Genomic DNA, 21,198 nt, shown 5'->3' with positions numbered 1-21,198 from the left:
TTTTTAACGTGGCAAGGTGCTGCTCTCGCCACTGACCTGACAGTCATTTAAATTACACAGAGGATGGCTGCTGTGTGTGTGTGTGTGTGTGTGTGTGTGTGTGTGTGTATGTGTATGTAGGGGGAATGAGAGAGAGATTGAGGAAGGACCATTAGTAGCTGTAGGATAATTCACTGAGTTGCAGGGTGACTGATTGTGAAGCTGACTGACTCACTGACTCATTGTTGAAAAACAGACAGACACATAGGCAAGGCTTGTTTACCATGTCAGCTCACCAATATAACACAAATCCCACTTTCTCGCATTCACATACACACAAACGTGGAGGCAAAAATATATATATATACAATATATAATATAAAGACAGAAAGAGATGAGGAGGAAGAAAATAAAATGCTAGAAAAACAAAATTGGCTTTCATTGGCTGTTCAATCAACTTTTGCAGCTTGATAAAGAGATTGACAGTGAAGGTAGGAAGGAATGGATGAGGCAGATACATCTGTAAACAGCATTTACCTGTCGAAGGTTTTCACCCACGCTAGTCTTATCAGATTGTTTTTAAAAAGTTCACCATATGCGCTGCAAAAAACGACAGCGAAACAAGAAAAAAAAGAAAAGGAACCCTGATAAATCTGCGCTATTGAGCTCAGACAGGGCGTCTAAGCCTGCAGCTTTTCAGGAAAGCAGCTTTCTGCATTGTTACAAAGTCATGTTTGTTAAGAGCATCTCTGAATTATGGAGCACGAGAGTGAGACAAAATTGGATCAATGTGAAGCAAGATTTTTACAGGCTATTGCATGTCCACAAAAGTTCATGTGTTTTCAGTTGATCCACTATGGAGAGTGTTTCTTTAAGGTGTTTTCAGAGTTACCAGTAATAGAGAGACACAGGAAGAGATCATCCGTTGTTGATTGATGCTGTCTTTCTAAGAAATAAACCAACTTGCTGCTCTGTCCGATGCAGAGATTTAGCAAACTGTCATCATGCGTGCTGACATGATGACAAAAATTACAGTCATGCTAGTTTCACAAAAGCGCCGTTGGAGTTTACTCAACCCAAAGTTGAATAAACTCAAGTTGAAACATTTTAAGCTTGTTAGGGGATGTTTGTTGGCAGTGTGAATTGATGTACCATCATTATGTAAAAGGAAGCAGGGATAAAACAGACACTTGGTCAAAAGAGTAAAAGGAATATAACTGAAATACTCATAGCTCCTATGAATGAGACTTGGCTCGTTCATGTATGCATAACAGGCTGAAATAGTTACATTTTATTAGTGTTTACCACGATATTAGTGCACTCTGTCTATATTTCTAGTTTGCTGACTACCTACAGAAAAGAGAGAAATATATCATGTATACACATCTCAAACAAATAATCTAGCTTTCAGTGCAACTGTTACTACTATGTGTACTCATAGAACTGGGGTTACTATAGAATACTATAACTACACTATCACTAATCAGCATTGTATGTGTATTTTAAGCTTTTTCAAACTGTGCTTTCATGCTCAAACATATAAAAGCAAATATATGGTAAGACTGTAGTTGTTTTGTCGCAGTTTGCTGTTGTTGAATGTGCTTCTGTAGACTTTTTTTAGACTTCTTTTTATGGTTATTTGTTGGGAAGCACAGGTGCACTTTTTCTATCAGTGAGAAATCACATGTAAGCCAGAGGAGTGGGAAAAAGTAGAAAATGCTATCATTACAAAATTAAGCAGAACCAAATAGGATTTCTTTTAGAAGGCAATGTTTGGTGCAGTGCTAAGGGGAAAGAGGAAAAGAAAGAGCACAAGTGCAGGGCCTTCCAGTGCTTAGTATGAGCACCAGCAGACAAGCCACAATGACAGCAGCATGGTAAAACACCTCTAATGCACCTCTATGGGTTTTTACTGCTTCTCATATAACAGTGAGGACGCGCACATGACACATGACTGCACACACATGCATATAAACGCACACAAACAAGTCAACCGGGGGGGGGGGACACTTGAGATTCACGTTTTTGTTTTTTACCGGGGCAACATGCTACAGTACAAACGCACACACACAATGTGGATATTTATTATTCACGCTTTTGTTTTGCACATAGGCAACATGCTTGCTGAAGAGAGGAGGAGGAGGTGAGAGAGAGAGAGAGAGAGAGACAGAGAGAGACAGAGGGATGGAGGGAGAGATAAATAACAGTGATAAGTCTTGTCTTGTCAGCGGAGAGGAGAAGGGCTGAGTGACATACAATTGGTCTCTCGGTCGTGAAATATGCATGGCTTTTTCAGCAGCCAGAGGAGAGGAGAGGAGTTAATTTAGGCCTCTCGCTATGCTCGGGGTAATTAAAAGAGATGATCGATAGTTTCCCCCCTGTGACTGATAACAACTGACACACACACAGAGGCACAAGCAAACATGCAAGCCCTGACACTGCACTGACTATACAGGCACAAGACAATACACATTCATGGAAGCACAGAACAAAAAACGGCATAAGGAAGTGGAACCAAGGCACCTTATTTAGCCACTATATCAGGGTATTGACAGAAAATATTGTTCCTAAAGATTCTTGCTGTGATTTTTAAGGAAAAATGTCATTTTCAGTGTATTAGGTCGTCAAATTTACCCTATACTCAAAATGATTTTTCTTCTTTTGTGCTCTCTGTGCAAATATTTGCAGTCCCTTAGATACCATAAAACTTAAAACAAACCCAAAGTATGCACATATCCTTAGCAGGTAAGTAAGACAAACAAACAAACAAACAGACAATAAATAAATAAATAAATAAAAATAAAGAATACAGGTTTTCATAATGTTTTTCTTCTGTTTGCTTTATTTATAATGGTGTTAACATAGAAACCTGACGTTATTTTCAAAAACTAACTGTGTATTGGATTGTACAGTAGAGTGTTTTAGCTCAAAGAGAAATGCGAATATATTTATAAAACACTAATAGTGCAGTCCACTGTCAACTGCAAGTGTTTCCCTTCTGCCTTATCCGCAACAAACTAAAACTCTTGCTGCTGTACTATGATGTTGATTCTGTAGTCTCTGATAGCAAGGCTGAGAAAAGGAGAGCTCAGTGCTCCAATCTGTTCCATAAACAGGCACTCTGTCATCAATATTGTAGTGGAATCCATACTGCAGGTCTAGAAGACTAATTAGAGCCAGCTCTCAATTATTTAACTCCCTCTGATTTTATTGATTTGTCAGTTCAGAGCTGCGACTCAGAGCTGTAAAATTGACTCTGCTGAAAGAGACATGCTCGTCTGCTGGTTTATGGCTGTCAGCACATAGACAGGGCAGGTGATGTGCTAATATCGCTGCTGTGCACATGCGGACTCGCAGAGCAAACAGAATGAGACGCGGAACAGCGGATGCGCATATGGACACGATGCACGTGCACTCTGTGGTTAATATCGTAAAGCCAGTTGCAGTGTTAACCAGCTTAATTAACAGTACTGCAATTAAACACTATGTACTCACACACCCAAGCACACACACACACACACACATGCATAAACTTGGAATACTAATTATGTATCTCTCTAAATTAACACAGATCTCCACGTGGAGTGCTTGGAGCCCCAGGGATCCAGTTAGCCACCTGTTACTAATATCTCAACTCAAGCATACCATCAGTACCCTCAAGTGTGTACACACACACGTTCACACAAACAAACAAGTTCCTCAATACTGGCCTTCAATCAAACGCACAAGCAGCAATAAACACCCGTGCACTCAGAGCAGGCCCGACTTGTCTGGCTCGTTAGATGTTTGCTAAATTGGTTAAATGCCTAATTGGTTAATTGCAGAGGGATTATGTTCAGATGACTGGGAATCAATTGACCGGGCACGCACATCAGCGAGTATGATTGACAGCAGCGGTAAATGATCTCGTAGGCTATAAAGCAGACGAGGAGCAGCGATTAACCAAACAGCGCAAGTGTCGATTGATCTGCCGGGCCCAGAGTCGGGCTGCAGCTCATGACTGTAATCATCAAATAAATGTTGTTAATCGAACGCCATGATCTGCTCCGGATTGGTGCTTTTTCATGTTTTTATGTATGCATTGATTTAGTGCTGTGAGGGGATGAGGCATTATGAGATTCACATAGATAGGAGAACTCCAAAACTTGACTGAAATACTGTGATTGGCTGAGTCACAGTGAATGTGTCTGCACTGCTGCTCTGCTGTTCAGTGAGTCTGCGTCACACAAGGCTTCGACAGTTACTCACTACATTAAGATACATTCAGGAGCATTTCTTTGAAAACATTTTTAAAAAGTTACATACTGTATCTTTATGTCTGATTTAGAGTTTGACTCCAGTCAGACTAAAAGTCAGAACATCAGGTTTTGATTTTGCCCATTTTCTTTAAGTGAAATACAACACAACATGGTAGAACATTAAGCTAGTGTACTGATGGACACTATTTACTGGAATGAAGTTATTTCTTACAGGTTTAAGTTGTGCTATGGTTGCAACCACATTAGTTATGGATAGTGAAGCTTCATCAACTAAAAATAAGGAAAAACAACTGAAATGTTCTCATGTTGGGCTGCAATTCTGAACTTTCTATAGTAGCAGCGACCAGACGTTTGCAAATGACACACAACCATGTCCACCGGCAAATTCAGCAGCCAATACAACAACAGCAGATGCTTCAGATTGCAGTCAATTCATCACTCTTTGATCATTTATCAAGCTCTCTCCCTCCTCTTGTTTTCTCTTCCCCTCTCCGTCTTTCTTGCTCTCTCTCTCTCTCTCTTCATTTATCAAACTCTCCAAACCAAAAGGAAAACCAGCAGACCCTGAGGAACACCTGGCCTTCAGGGACGGTAGCAATCTCACACACACACACACTCACATATACACACACACGCAGAATGAAAAAGCATCCCAGCAACAAAAGAATTTCATTTCTAACCCCAGTGTCAATCAGCAGCAAAGTGAATATTTTTCATGTAGCCCAAACTGTGGCAGCGCTGCGTGTGTGTGCCTGTGTGTGTGTCAGGGCTGACTAGACACAGATTAGAGGTGGCGTTACAGGCCACTCCCTCATTGAGCAACAGCCAGAGTGTGACTGCTGTCCCTCTCTATTACTCTCTCCCTGTGTTTTTCTTTCTTTCGGGTTTCCTTTTCCTTTCCCCTTCCTTCCTTCTTGCCTTTTATCCTCCTGCGTCAAAAGTAAAATAAATGGACTGGACCAAGCTGAACAGATCTGATGTAAATGGGTTCATATTTGTTTCATCTTCAAGAAAAAAAGTACTGTATGCCTTGATTTTCTTTTCTTTATTTTTTTTAAACTACGTTGTAGAACTCAGTGCTAACATGAGACATGAGACAGTCTCTGCTCTTCTATGCTTTTCCTAATATCATCCTACATATCCTACATTCTGTCACACTCTGCACAGATCTCCAAGTATTAATTATGAAATTACATTAAATAACAAGCTGCCAAACTTACTGATCAAGCAGAAATTGATGATTGGTTAAAAGAGAGAATATTTCTACACTACTGTAAGGATGTTCTGAGAGTCTGACTTCGGAGGACAAAAGGACAGCAGTTCTCTACAACAACATTATGCTTTAATTTGCGTGACAGTCTGTACAACCTAAACTCTCAACTCTGAGTGAGCTGCTTCGTGCTTAATGTAATGTTGAAATGTCAATCATGTACTAGCTATGTGTTCAATTACTTTTGAAACCCTTATGTGTTAAAAAAGACTCTTTACAAACAGTTAATTTTTAATTAATGTAAACTTTTTAACTATTAAAGCGGGGACGGTCCAAATAGGAGGTCAGATAAAATATAAATGTTGTGTCTTTAAATTAAGATTTATGTCATACAGGATAGTACACAGTACTGCCAATGATTACTAAATCTACACTGCCCATTGGTAATGAACACACTTGTGATTGAAGGCGTGTTACCGACTCTACCAATCAATTCACATATTCAGATGCTGTTGGCAGCCTCTTCAAATCTGAATAACATCAACTGCATCGCTTTGGATGTGTGTCTGTGCTGGCACACTTAAGTTTGCATGTACGTCTCAAGCATATGTCTCTTCCTGTCAATAGATGTGTGCGTGTGTGTTTGAGGCTGGCAACAGACATATCCAGTAGCAGTCCCATGAAGAATGAAGTCACCTGGCTTTCCCCTGTCTTTGAAGGTCAAGGAGACCCACTTGCATATTCATGGATGAGTGCATTTGTGTGTGTGTGTGTGTGTGTGTGGGTGGGTGGGTGCTCACGCGCGTCCGTGTGTGAGTGTGTGCTGGGATCGATGGCTTTTAATTGTTTTTTCCTGAGCTGTGGAAGGAAGTGCCAGTAGTTATTGATTGGATGGAGGGATGGGAGAAGAGAGAGGATAGGAAGACCGAGGGAGTACAAAGGAGGAAGATGGGGAGAGAGAGACAGTGTGGCAGACAAGAAGGAAATGTGACAAGACAGGGTGGCGACATGGAACATAGAATCACTGTCTAGTGGGTGCATGGTGTGTGTGTGTGTGTGTGTGTGTGAATATGGAGGGGGTGGAGAGGGGGGTTGATGGTTGCCATGTGTGCATATGTAAGTGTTTGCCTGTATGAATGTGTGTGTGTGTGTGTGTGTGTGTGTATGGGGGCTGGGGGAGTGTCACAGAGCGTCTGATCAGGATGCTACACACACATTGCGTACCACACTCACTGGCTGCATTATTGAGTCGGGTTCAGTGTGTGAGTGTGTATCTGAATATGTGTGTGATCGCCTCAACTGGTTCATAATACTGGCCCAGAAAAAAGGCCCTTAGTGTTATTCTTTGTTTTAATTCTACATTTTTACATGTTTAGGTGTATTAATGCTAAAATTAAATAGTACATGTTAACAATAAATCCTGTAGCATGCCTGTGCTTTTTGAACATATACATATATATATATATATATATATATATATATATATATATCTATATATATACATATTGATGATCTCTTGTGATTTAGCAGGGTTTAGCAAATCCTCTGAGAGTTTTTTAAATGTGATTTTTATCCATTTGATTCCATAGGGGTCACACACACCCTTCACCTATTTTATTAATTAAAATGTAACAACTTTAAGTCTAAAGGTTGCTATATTTTGGTCTGGAAATAAATAATAACAAATTTCATTCTTTTTTTCTGTATTAATGTTATTTTAGAAATAGTCACATCTAAATGAATGAATGAATCTAAATATGTTAGTATGAATATATTAGTATAAATAATGTAACATCTTTTATGTCAGCATCACCAGGTTACTAAACCGAACACCCAAATTTGCAGAAAAATAAAAAAAACAGAATAGGGAGAAAATGACCGGTGTCCACCTTGGTAGCATGACTTCAATAATATTATACATAAAAATCTAGCATTGTACAAATATTTTCATATTTCTTTATGACTTATATCAGATTATTGTTGAAGTAGCCTGAAAGGCCTTCATAGTTATTTTTCATCAAAAACATAATCACACTTTAACCTGGATATTTTGGTAGAAATTTTTGGTAGAAATTGAATTCTATCGTAATTATTATTGGTCTTGATGGTATGGGTCATTCTGTGGGTGGTGTTTAATGTGAAAGATGTTGATGAAAGCTGCTTGATAAGTGATTAATTAATGCATCTTATTTTTAGAGCGGTTTGGTGGGAACATTTGAAACATATATGTATTGGCTTTACCTTTTGTTTTTTCTTTCAAGTCATATTGTTTAACTTGACTTTATAACTATTCGTTTCTAGTTTTACAAAGAAGAGAACACAACAAAGTCCATGTTCGAGCTACAGGGCCACATGAAATTGGAGGCAATGGTCTTGGTCAACCCTAACCCAGTATTAGCTAAGGCTTGTTTGGATGAAATGTGTGTGTCTGGGTAATGCTATTGTGGGTGTGTGTGCAATTGTGTGTGTTGGCGAGTGTGTTCGGACTAAAAGTAACAAGCTTTATTCCCTAACAATGTTCCAGCGTGCCCTCATTACACGCAGGTTAAAGTGGCATTCGGACCTGTCTGGAGAACTAAAGAGTGAGCACGAACGCACACAAAACAACACACAGGTGAGAGTGGACCAGGTGCACCGGCTTCAGAGTTGACCGGGCCACAAGCCTTCGGTCTTATAATAGTGAGAGGGAGAGACTGGGATGATGTGTTGGCAAAAGGTGTGTGTGTGTGTGTGTGTGTGTGTGTGCTGTTTCTTAATTGACTTTACTACAATCTAAACACCACAACTGACCAGCAGTAAGAAGAAAAAATAAAGGCTTAACGTGATTCAATTTTTGTTACAGCTCACATTGTGGCTGTTTCCTGTAGCAACTACTGAGGATTTGGCTTTATATTTCATATTCTTGTTCGTTGATCAGACATCTTTTTCTTTTCTTTGTCTCAAACCACTTCCTCATTCACTCAATCATCTCTCCCCATATAATATTATAGACTTAATAATTTGCTCTGTAGTTCCCAGTAAACAACATTTCATCCTTGGATGAATAAACAGGTAATTGCTGTGCCCTTCACGTCTATTAAATGCAATGCTTTACCTGCAGGAGAATTTTTCCGAGAGCTTTCTGGGAGTAAATGAAAGTAAAACAGAGACTGTGCTCAGTGAGAAGATTTTCCAATCGAATGCTAAGCTACTGTCTTTTTAGTTACCGCACAGCAAGTCAGCTGAAAATGCAATACTGCACAATTTGCTTACAGACAAGCATTAAATTCAACCTGTAAATAAATATAAAAAAATGAATGAATGAATAAATGAAGAAACATGTCAATCACATGTTTTCTGTGCTCCCGTTAAAACTACCAGCTGTTGTTTCAGAAAGTGGGTAAAGGATAAATGCAATGCATTAACAAACAGGATGTGATTTGAGACACAGTGTCCAAGGACACGACTGTAGGAGTCCACCCTCACTCACTTACAGGGCCCCCACAGTATTTTCTTATTCTGCCCCCGCCACCCGCCTTTCTGTCTCCCCCCCTTTCTGTCTCACTCCCTTACCCAGAAACCTCCATTCCGAAAGACGCGATAATCGGCATCTACTGAAGTACAGCGGAAAAACATTTAAGAAGAGAAGGTGGGGCGGAGGTTGGGGTGGGTTAGGTGAGGAGATTGCGGCGACAACGCACACAAGGCTTTGCTCTGCTCCGCCACACAAATGTGCCTTGTATTCACACACAAACACACACACACACACACAAAGATTCCCTGTAATAGATTCTCGTCTTGACACTCAATTCCGTGGCGAGACGATCCTGCTTTATCCCTCCCTGCATCAAATATTTAAACACTTGTATTAGTGGCTGTGTCATTCCCTCAAACACCGGCAGCTTAGAGCACCAATCTCCTCTCCTCCTCCTCCTCCTCTTCTTTTGCCTCTGATTTCTTTTCTGTCTATGCCTTACCCTGCTCTCACTCTCTTTCCTCATCTTCTGCAATTCCACCCCTAATATCCACAATGTTATCACCTCCTTGCCTCCTTCCACCACCCAATCATTTTATATTTTCAATACTTCAACCTCCTTTTTTCCTGTGAAGCAGTTTTTTTTTTTATCCCCCTGTTCTTTTCAGGCTTCTGTCGAAGGCCGAGAGCCCTTTTCATTTTGGAGAGGCGAAGCTCTACAGATTGCAACAAGGAGGCAGAGATGGAAAGGAGAAAGCAGGATAAAGGAAGGACGGGAAACGAGAAGGTGGGGGGAGAGAGAGAGAGAGAGAGAGGGAGGGGAAGGGAGCCGGGGATCGGTGGCAGTGGCTGTGCGCTTGACTGATGTCTTTCAAGAGGAGCAGTCTAGCTTGTCAAATCGCCGGCTGCGAAATGAATTGGCATATCTGTTGGACTCGGCACGGAGATGTGCCACGGCGTTTCATATTCCTCGATAAGGCCAAATAACGCAATTGTCAGAGAGACAGAGGGAGTGTGACAGAATGAGAGAGTAGAACCAGTTAGAAGAGAGTGGTGGTGGAGGGGAGAGGAGACAGTGAAACTGGCAACAATGGAGTGTGTATGATAGACAGAAAGAGCTTTTGCACCTGATATTCTGCCTGTCTGTCTGTCTGGGGTTTGTGTTATGGCAGGCTAATGCAACCCTTTTAAAACCACTCAACACATGAATCTGCTGACTTAAATCTGATTGCTTGCCATTGAAGTTTTTCAGCTTAAGGCCAAAAAGGGCCAACACCATGACCTGCTCATTTTTGCAAGATTATTATAGGGCAGCGCTGCATTACATAGAACACAATAAAAAAAAAAATAGACAGTAAACCATAGAGGTCACAAGCCAGACTGGGATTTAGCACTGCCTGCTCAGGCAGTGTTAGCGCCAGTACCATTGAACATCCATGATTCTTGATACTGATTTTAATAGATTGGCAAAATATACATTTAAACCAACATGGTGACAGAACAGTTGATTTTTGTTGTCTGCAGCCTGATGATCTGCCTTAAACACAAAAGACCTCCACACATGATTCTCTGACTGTCTTTCAGTTTGCAAACTGGAGAGAAAAATTGTCTTTCAAAAACGGTTGTGGCTCAGAAACAGCACTGCAGATGGCTCACATGCGCTGAATATGTTTTATTTCTGTATACTGACTTATATCTGACAAATATATCTCATGTCCCTTTTGTGCACTCAACTAAGCCACGCTTTAATGATAAATGATAAATGAATGATAAAGTTTTCTCTTAATAAACTGTGTGTTGTTTGTGGTCTGTTGAATTTGGTCGCTTCTTACAACTGTTTCACATGAACAATAGTCTGTAATTAGTAGGACATCATATTGTTCTTGAAACAAAACGTAAATTCAACATAAAGATTAAGTTGGACTACGGTTAAGGTCAGTAATAATAGAGTAATAAATTTGACCTCACAAAGATAGTCGCCTAGTACAGTATGCAAGGGAATATGGTAAGATCACTAAAGGAATTCATCATAGAAGTTTAAACAACGAATCATATTTAGAAGAGAGACTTAAGGCATAGAATAAAATTATAACCTAAACTGTCTGTTAGTCCACAGGAGAGAGACATTTGTGTGTTAAAACAATGTATTCACTCAACCACAAAAACATGATTGTTGTCATGAGAAGGGCTCCAACACAAAGTTGTCTGTCTTTTCATTTCCCTGCTTGTTTTTCTAGATCTGTTGGTCTTTTGATTGTACGTTTAAAAAAATATTAAATAAGATTTTAATTTATGATCGAGTCGCATATAACAGGGTTATAACAGTGTTTTTTCTTTTCACCACAGCTTCTACTTAATAATAGAATTACACTAAACTTGTGGGGTGGAGAATTACACCACATGTTTGCTTCAGTAGGTGTGATTCAGTATTGTGCTGCCCAACACTCGACTACAGTCTGGTTTGGCTCTGACAAACTGAGACTTGTTTGTTCAGTAGCACTGCAGGTGAGAGTGGGAGAGAGTCCACTGTCTCCGGAGCTTGTGATGCAGCGTGTGAGGACACATACAACAGTAACATACACAAACACGCAAAGCGTATGGAGTGCAGCATTGGGCCTAAATCTGGTTGTGGCATAGTATGCAAGAAGCTCTGAGGAGGGTTGTTTGAAGCTGTAGTCCAGTTGGAAAGTGCAGGAGAAAGACTGGACAGACTTGTCTTGTTGAGAATTACTCCTGCAGGTGTTTTTGTACAGTTTGTGTATGTGTGTGTTGGGGGACCACAATGGTGACGGCAGACAGGAGCTTCCCAGTTTCATGGTTACTAAGGAATATGCAAAAGCAACAAGAAATGCTGTCAGGCTCTGGCAGCATCTTGTACATAGAGTACACACTCACACGCCTGCACAAACTCACACACACAGTCATAGTTGCTCACACACACACACCAAGCATCCTCCTGCTGTTTTGTTAAAATAAGTCAAGTTTACATACATAATAATTCTAACACTTTCCACGTAAAGATTAATGAAAACATTATTATTATTATTATTATTATTATTGTTGTTGTTGTTGTTGTTGTTGTTGTTGTTGTTGTTGTTGCTATTGTTGTTATATTAGAGCCACAGCCCTGCTTGTTCTTTCAACTGTCTAGACTCTCTAGGACCAGGCCTGCTTACCACTGTGCTATACACCAGTCAGCCACAACTAGTAAAACCACCAGGTGGATTTAAGGTGGTTAATTTTTGTACTGAAATACAGGGCTTCAATTCCCCAGCTTTATCACCAAAATGAACAATGAACAATGAGAAACAATCTAGAGAATACAAGTGCTTCTTCAAGCACAAAGACGCTGAGTTACACTTTGAAATGCTTAAATGCTAAAATGTCTCCTCAGGGGACTTTATGGAGGTGTGTGAGAAAGATCACTCACTCCACATGGGATAAAATGAGTCAACAAACATCCAATATAAAATACATAACCAAAGTAAAGCAAGTAAAAATAACAGATTGAATGATGGAATGTGTGACTGCTCATTTGCATACTCCCGCTTCTATAGAACTTTACCATTGTGATGTCAGAGTCCTTCTGAAACAAGTGGTATCTTTCCCCTCAGAACTCAGACTTATTCTGTGTTAGTACAAAGTCTTCAGATCACTGAAAACAGTTGTAACTCCAAATAATCTTTGAAAGTTTCACTATTTATCGGCAGCACCATGTCAACTCAGTCCTCGGGCAAGTTGATGATTGTGTTCTCTAAAGAAGTTCATGGTAAGTGTAAAGTCACACAGAGTCGTGTGCTTTTTAAATGCTGAAAACGTACCTGTCATATAATCCTGTTCTGTACCTCAGAGTTTATTAAAAAAAATGTTTTAATTACATTAAGTTGTTAACAAAAAAGTCCACACACTTTTTCATGTACATTTCGGTCAGAATGTGAATAAAAAATTTACATAAAATGACCATGTGATGGTAATTTATGTTTATGTTGTGTAGCCAGTGTGCTTTTTATCAGAATCTTGAAAATGTGTACACTTGTGTATACATGTTTGTCTACATCCAATAGACAGTTAATTGAATTTAGTTCCTAACAGACATTACGCCTGTCAAACTGCTGGTTTCATAAAGCAGATTTTGGAATTTAAACTGACCTGTGTTTAAATGAGAAATGTAATTGTCAGGTTCTTGTAAAGGTCTAACAAATCAAATAATTTTAATCCAATCCCTAACTGTTCTGCAGAGAACAACCTGCATATGAATTTCAAGAGAAAGAGAAAGGGTCTTGATTTTGCAGAAACATCCAAGAAAAAGACAAAGCGTAGCATAGTTAGCGTCTTAACTGATCACTGCAACATAAAGAAGAACATCAGTGTGAGCAAAAGGAAGGCTAGGGATGATGGACAGATGAGCAAAAGTATGAGGTGTGGTAACCTCTCCAACCCAAGCCAACACAATGATGTTTCAATGGAGGATGTCAGGATCCAAAAGGGGAAAGAGAAAGGCCAGCGATGATGCTGAGAGATCCAAAAAGAAAGTGAGGTGTGCCATCAAGACCAGGTCGAATGAATCTCGAATGATCTCAGAGGAGGAATCTTCAGAGCAGATCAAGAAGAGAAAGGCCAGTCATGATGGCGGGGCCCCTAAAAAGAGGACAAGAGCCAGCAGCAGCAGTAGCACTGGGTCTAGAACTACTGAATCCAGCTCTTCCAGCCCTCATCAGTCTGTGAGGTCTGATGACAATAGAGATGTTAGCGACATCAGCCTGATCTTCAATGGCGTCTCACCAGAGGATGAGAAAATCTATGAGATGTCCTCTTCAGGGAACACTAGCAGATGTAAGCTCATAGCATGACATGATAGATAAGTTTGTTTACTGTGATTCCTGTGTGAGGTAGGCTGACATAAATAAAAACAAAACAAACATCTGTGCTTAGTGGACTTTGCGCGGAAATATATTCAGCTTGCTCCGATCGGCACCGGAGGCTTCGGTTCAGTGTATTCTGGATACCGTGTAGCAGACCTTTTACCAGTAAGTCTTACAAACGCATATCACTGTATTCACACACACACTGTACCATTCACTGGTATAGTGTCTAGTCCAGACAAATAATTTACATATCCCCTGCAGGTGGCCATTAAGCACGTTCCCAGAAAAGACATTGGGTTTGAACAAGTGGTGAGTAATTCGATGAGTCAAACACAAACCATTAAAATTAAAGCTAACATTAAGGAAACATTTACATTCCTTAACTTTTTTTCCTACATACATGCAGTGTTCTGCAGTAGTAAACTCACCTGTCAGCCCTAAAGTTGTCAGAAGTGATGTTAGGTTATTTACCACATACTGTTTACATTTAATTTTAAACAGGTTTGCAATGGGAAAGTGTACAACGTCATTCTCGAGGTGGCCTTGATGCTTAAAGCTACAGGTCTGACAGAATCCGTTGGACAATCTGCTGCAGTTTCCCTTTTTGACTGGTTTATTTTGGAGGATGAGTTAATACTGGTGATGGAAAGACCAGCCTTCTGCAAGGACCTCCACAGCTATCTTAAGGCCCACAGAGGACCCCTGGATGAACGTGAAGCAAAGGTACAATGAGGTGGAGGATAATTTCTGTGTATTTGTGTTTACCTTGTTACCTTATTTTGTTCAAAAGACATTTAAAAAGTCACAGTTTGGTGATTACTTCCATTGTTAGCTGAGGAACTTCAGTAGCTGGAGAATAGTAGCAGTCATAAGTGTCTTATGATTGCAATAGCACTCGACCAACTTGGTACCTTGGATGTTCACAGGACATGTAGCATTCACTCAGCTTTTCAGAGCAGAGAACTCTGTTATATAACTGTGTGCAACACATGAGACTAAGTCTCTGTAACACAACCTTGTCTCTTTCTCATAGATAATCCTGAGGCAGCTGGTAGATGCAGCCATTGACATGCACTCCAAGGGCGTCTTTCACCGGGACATTAAGTTGCAAAACATCCTGGTTCAGTTTAACTATGAAGAACCAAGAGTGCGAGTCATTGACTTCGGCTGTGGAAACTTCTCAACAGAGGAGTCTTATTTCACTTTGTGTGGTGTGATACTTGACTTCTGCTTCGGAATTTATAGCTTTTATATCATCTTCTCATCCTTTTTCTTTCTTTAATCTCAAAATCTATTTCTGTATCCTCTCTGTTGCTGTGTCCACTAGGCACCCCTGCATACTTCCCTCCAGAATGGTTTGACTATAGGACATACTGGGCCCGTCCTACCACTGTTTGGCAGCTGGGTGTGCTCTTCTACTCATTGCTGAGTGCACATGAGCATTTTAAAACTACTGACTTTATCAGTAACCACATCCATATCAGCAGTACATTATCCACAGGTAAGACATACACTAGCACACTTCTACATCTTCTGGAAACAAGTGCTTTTTTGTAGCTCCACTTAACTCTCCACCTTTGTTGTCCTCTTTCTTTTAAGACTGCAAGATTTTGCTGAACATGTGTCTGACCAGAGACCCTGCTGAGCGTGCCACTCTGGAGGAACTACAGCTCTGCCCCGCTCTTAGAGAAACACGCCCTCAGACAAATCAGACCTGTACCTGCCCAACACTTCTGCAATAAGAACTCTTGGTGGGTTCCTATGACTAGCGGTTGTTCCCAGGGAGCACAGGATCACAAATAATCTCAATAGTGCAGAAAAATCAGAATACATAGTGGAATCTTAAGCATTATCTCTTGCTTTATTTCCATGTTAAGCTGTTAGCTGATCCTGTTACCTCTGTTTCTCTACATGCTAATATCCACTGCAGCCTACCTCATCTATGTCTGCTGTGTCCTACTACCAATATTGGACCCCGTGGCATCCCTGGATCCTCCAGCCATTTGTGTAACGCTGACCTGTCTTTCAGCTGCCTCTTCGTTTCTTCCCCGCCTCTACACAGGCACAACATTGCACTGTTAATTTACTGTACAAATAAACTGTTCATAATTTCATGACATTATGCTTGCTTGTGCTTTAAATTTAAGGCTACGCAGTATTAGAGCAGCATATATATAAATACACTGTATATATATTTATAAAACTGATGAGGTATGGACACATTTATCATTTACATGTAAACAGATAAAACCTGTAGAGTTTAGAGAGATCAGAAGAACATGTTGCAATAGAACCGGCCACTCATTTCTGTGATTGTTAAAAATCTTACATTATATAATATTATAATATAATATGTAATTTATGTAAAGCTATGGTTAAAAAACTGCATATTAATTTTGAAAGAATGCTTCATGTTACTTGCTTTCTGTCCTTCCCAACACAATCAATTCAGCCTTTCCTTCTCCTCCATCTGTTACAACCTGCCTTTCTCCACTGTGGTCGGCCCATTAGCTGGGCGACCAGTGGACTATGACAGGGTGGCTGGTCATGGCAACACACAGCTGTAACATGGATGGTGCCTTTCACATTAGTGTGGTGAACAAGGGGAACAGGAGCAGGAGCTTTTCCATTAGCACCTCCCACGAGCTGCCAAGATCCTGACAGAGGGAGAGAGAGACACACAGAGGGAGGGAAAAGAGAGAGGGAAAAAGAGAGCCATATTGACCATGTGCTCAAATGGCTCCATAACAGGATGACAGTGACCAGAGTTGGAGCATCACTATTCAAACAGAAAGTAAAAGAGAATGTAGTGCTCGTTTGCTATATATATATACACACACACACACACACACACACACACACATATACACACACACACACACACACACACACACACACACACACACACATATATATATATATTCTCAATTTAGGTGTTTTATTGAGCCAAAATAGCACAAAGTGTCAGTAAAGCCATAAATGTGGTAAATGGAATGCAGGTACTGGGTTATATCTCAAAGAAGAAGAAGAAGAGTAGATAGATAAATACGGATCTTTTTTCATGGATGGATAAAAACAATCTTCTTACAATACCAAACATTCAAAGACATTTGTAATTTTGGCTGAGGAGGAAAAAAAAAGTTCATGGAGAGATGACAACATAAATGTGCAGTGGAAACCTGTATAACATTTATTATATTAATACATGAGGAAAAGCATACTACTTTTTTATGGTTTAAAGAGACAATGGATCCTACAATGCCCTCATTGCACCTTATAAATACAGTATGACTTTATTAAGACATCTGACAAATGACTTCCCCTCACACACTTTATCTTTAAACTAAAGCAGAGACAACCCTGATGCCATGATTTGACTTAGTTTGTCAGACTTGCTGACTTTTCACTGTCATTCATGATTAGAGTATCTACTTAAGATTGTTTTGGATCTTTTTTAGTGATCCAACCAAATGAGGTTTACTTACCAAATCCCCAAAAGTGCCTGTTTGGATGTAATTTCCTCTCAATCTATTTAGTTTCTTTTCCCTTAGATGTTTTCTTGAGGTATAATTACAACAGAGGAATTGAAATGGATTGCCTAGCATTTCATCAATGATTTGCTTTTTACATTTTATTTGTTTCTTCTTCATCTCCAAACATAGCATTGACATCTCTTTTGAAAAAATGATCAAATGATGAGGGTCTTATTTGCAATGATCACAGGGCCACACGTTCCCAAGCCAAGTCTGTTGGGTTCTTTATTTATTTAATCTTTTTGTGTTTCAGTGTCTTCTTCTTCTTCTCCTGTCTGTTCCCTTGTAATTTGACATGGAGATGCTCGTTATGGCAGATCAAGGACAGCCATCTGTGGTCTGTCAGCTTCCCTTAGAGAAAGTGGGAGGTGAGACGAGATGATCCACAACGCATATATCACAAAGAAAGAAAGAGTCAATGAGGAATGGATGTACTAACAGACAGGGACAGAGGAATGTAAATAAAGCATTAAAATGCAAAGAAAAAAGTGCGAGCATTAAAAAAAAAAAAAAAAAACATTTGATAGAAGCCACGAACAAAGACAAGTAAAAGAAATAGTGGGCATAAGAAGGTGCAAAGACACGTCGAAGGCAAAGCTGTAGTTTTATTACACTTACTACTGATGGTGATGGAATTTTTTTTTTAACACAGACATTTGTCTGGCTAAACTCCATTTAGCTTCTTCATGTTCAGGGTCCAGATTTAAATGGGGATGCTGGCTCACTGACACACTGACATGGCTAACATACACACCTGTGGAACTGGTAATATTATCATATCATATTTTTCCCACAATGAGAAGTGTAAACGTCTTGTTCTGTGCTTTACACCCACTATTTCTCTCAGTGAGCCACATATTAACGTTTTCATATTTCTTGTTTAGTCCCTTTTATCATGCTGAAACAGAAACCTTTCTTGAGATCAAGATAAATTCTACCATCTGATGTTTTTTTGAATCACATTACATATAAATGCTGATTGGTATTCACGTCTACCAAGTGTGTACCATGAGTAAGTGCATAGCTATACATGATGTTGCATGACAAGACAATAGCTGCTAATGATGAAGGGCACACATTACATGGAACATGACGCAGAAATGGACAGGACAGCACACTTAATGGTACAAGACCCTCATTACACAGGACAAGACACTGCAGAGGACAGACGTGAAGTGATCAAACCCTCTCAAGAGAAATAAAAGAGATGAAAATGACAGAGGAAGGGACAGGGGATGAGAGAGTTGAGGAGAGGACGAAAGAATGAAGAAAGGAGGGGTGAAATAGTAGGACAACTCCACTCAGAGAGGCCCTATCCCTCAAAGTAATGATGATGTCTTAGTTGGTTAAAAAGCAGTGTTAAGAATTGGCCGTGTTGGATATCAGGGAGAGCCGGTTCAGAGAGACAGATGGCTTCTTAAGTAACAGCATCCTGATAGATATGTTGGCACAGGAGCCAAGCATGATGTTTACTGTAAGGAGAGGAGGGTGTGAAATATTAACGGGAGGAGGAAAAGGAAAAAAGGGGCGAGACAAGGAGGGTACCAGTGTCTCTGAGAGAAATAAATAATATTCTGGTCTTGCTGTGCATACAAATCACAAATTTTCTGATTAAATCTTATTTTACCCAACAAATGTGAATGTCTTGTGAATGCGTCACATACTTCTCAGCAGCTAAGAGAAAAGCAAATGAATAATAAGTTTTATCTGTGCTGAAAAGTTCATAAAGTACGTGAAATGCTCGATCCTGACTTCTTGAAATTACAGTAGAACGCTGGAATCAAGTGAAATGAAGTCAAGCGTCTGAGAACATGCTGAATTTTTATCACAGTCACTTTAAAAATGAGAAACTAATGCACAGGACGCCACCAGACTAAAAACTGGACACTTTTTTTTAGAATGTACTTAAAACAACAGACCAACCTGAAGCTTGCCTTTTGAAAATATGTCCATTTATCACCACCTTTAGACTGCTCTTACCCTCGGAGGGTTATTTTGTCTGATGGGACTGAACCCGCCCTCCTCCCCAACCACTCCAATAAGTGTTTTTCAATTACTGCTGTCAGCCGGTAATCATCTAGTGATGAATAGTCTGATATCCAGCCTTTATATTCATCTGCCTTCTTTGTTAGATTGTTTCTAGACAAGGCTTCACTCGCGTGTGTGAGTAGAGGGAAAGGTAATGTATTTTTTATTTACAAGTGTAGAAGGTGAGATTAAACGAATGGCAAAGTTAATGAATTTTGCTCGTTTAATTTTTCATAACGCAAGCAAAGTATAAATGCTGCTTTCGTAAACAGTGAAACCATCCACTGTCACTCCTGAGGAGAAGCGCATGATTTTATTTTGATCAAATATTTATGATTATTACTCATCATGGATGATAATTGCAATTTATTTGTCTTTTCCAGCTCTTTTGGTGCTAATAACAAAAGCAAAAGCACAAGTAAAAGTGGCGTAATATTGTCATTAGAGGCATTATGTAAATGCGATATTATGCAGAAAGCATGTAATTGCACCAAACGAATGGCCGTACAAAACAAATAGCAAAAAAGCTGATTTGATTACTTTTGGGTCATTATAGCACGAACCGAATGCTTAAATATTACCACTGGAAACATTTTGTACATGCAGAGCTCTACACAAAATGGAAGTTCCAATTTAAATGTTTATTTAAAGTAAATAGAGGAAATAAAAACAATATAATAGCTATAAAGTATGGCTATTTCTTGGCAGCAGGGCTGGAAGTTTAAGGGAATTTGGTCTTTTTTTTAGTCTTTTTTTTTTTTATTTCAGTTTCAACTCTTCTGTTTGAGGCTTAGTTACCAACCTGATGTAGACTGTAATGAGGCCTGATATCAAGGGATCTCTGAAGGTTTAAAATTAAATTAATCCATTTCCACTAATTTAAAATGAATCTATAAGGTATATGCTATCTAAAAGTATAATATACACTGATATCATAAGGGTTAAGGTTAGTTGTGCTTAACATGGCATCTTGTGTAGACAATCTGAACTGTTTCAAAGATTGTCCACATTAAACAACTCCAAAGTTTTAAAATGTCAGCTGAAATCTCTCAAAATCGTGTCTCTTTCTCTTTTCCAGAGGCTCCCACAGACTTTTTTTTTTATTCACAGTGTATTTAATCCATTTGTCCAACAAGTCCTCTAAACTTAATAACCATATACTGAGATTCTGCCATTGGATTTTATGCTGTGTGGATGTGATGTGCTAATGACAATCACTGTGCTAACTAACAAATGTGGTTAAGGTTGTGGAATGATCCACAACTCTTGGGTTTAGACAGAACAACAGATCACACAATCCTTTCCCAGGGCACCTGAGCAAGCAAATCCAGTCAGACTTCCCAAAAGACAGAGGAAATGTTGCTCTCAACATGAAACATTGAAACACAGTATTGAGAATTGAGTTGAAACATTAGTTGTTAGCCTATGTGTGAAGGCAAAAGTTCCTCTACCTCTTCTGATGGACCAAGTATGGACATAACACAGGTCATCCCAGCTTGTGTACTCTCAGACCTCTACTTCTCACTGCATGCATGGGGAAATGACTAAAAACAGCTGTATTGGAAAGATGTGGAGGGAGGGATCTGAAGGACAATACTGATGTCACAAGCACTTAGTTTTGATTCTGTAATTGGAGATTTACATTTTTTATCAAACATTTTGAGGAAGGTGGACCCTGGTGAGCTAAGACAGAAGGTTAAGATGCAGACAAACTGCGCTGCTGGAGACTTCATTAGTAAATGACTCAAAGTAGTATAGTTAATGTAGTATTGTGTGAGTGTGGCTATTCACTTTTTAACAAATACACAATCAGTAAAGAATTAAAAATCTCTATTTCTGAGTGAGGAACATAAAATAGTGTTTTTCAAAG

The 21,198-nt window shown here is 39.5% G+C and overlaps 1 protein-coding gene across 1 annotated transcript; it reads left to right on the top strand.

Annotated features, from left to right (window-relative positions):
- Positions 1–13,684: 13,684 nt before the first annotated feature.
- On the top strand, positions 13,685–15,509 carry LOC113171983 (serine/threonine-protein kinase pim-2-like). Its single transcript, XM_026374737.1, has 7 exons — positions 13,685–13,735; positions 13,835–13,929; positions 14,029–14,076; positions 14,269–14,490; positions 14,801–14,978; positions 15,095–15,268; positions 15,367–15,509. Exons 1-7 carry the CDS (start codon positions 13,708–13,710, stop codon positions 15,507–15,509), a joined length of 888 nt encoding a protein of 295 aa, XP_026230522.1. The 5' UTR covers positions 13,685–13,707.
- The last annotated feature ends 5,689 nt before the right edge of the window (positions 15,510–21,198 follow it).

Source organism: Anabas testudineus, chromosome 17, assembly GCF_900324465.2.
Source record: "Anabas testudineus chromosome 17, fAnaTes1.2, whole genome shotgun sequence".
In the NCBI taxonomy this organism is placed as follows: domain Eukaryota; kingdom Metazoa; phylum Chordata; class Actinopteri; order Anabantiformes; family Anabantidae; genus Anabas; species Anabas testudineus.
Note: the sequence above shows the minus strand (reverse complement) of the source record. Positions and strands in the feature narration are given on the sequence as shown.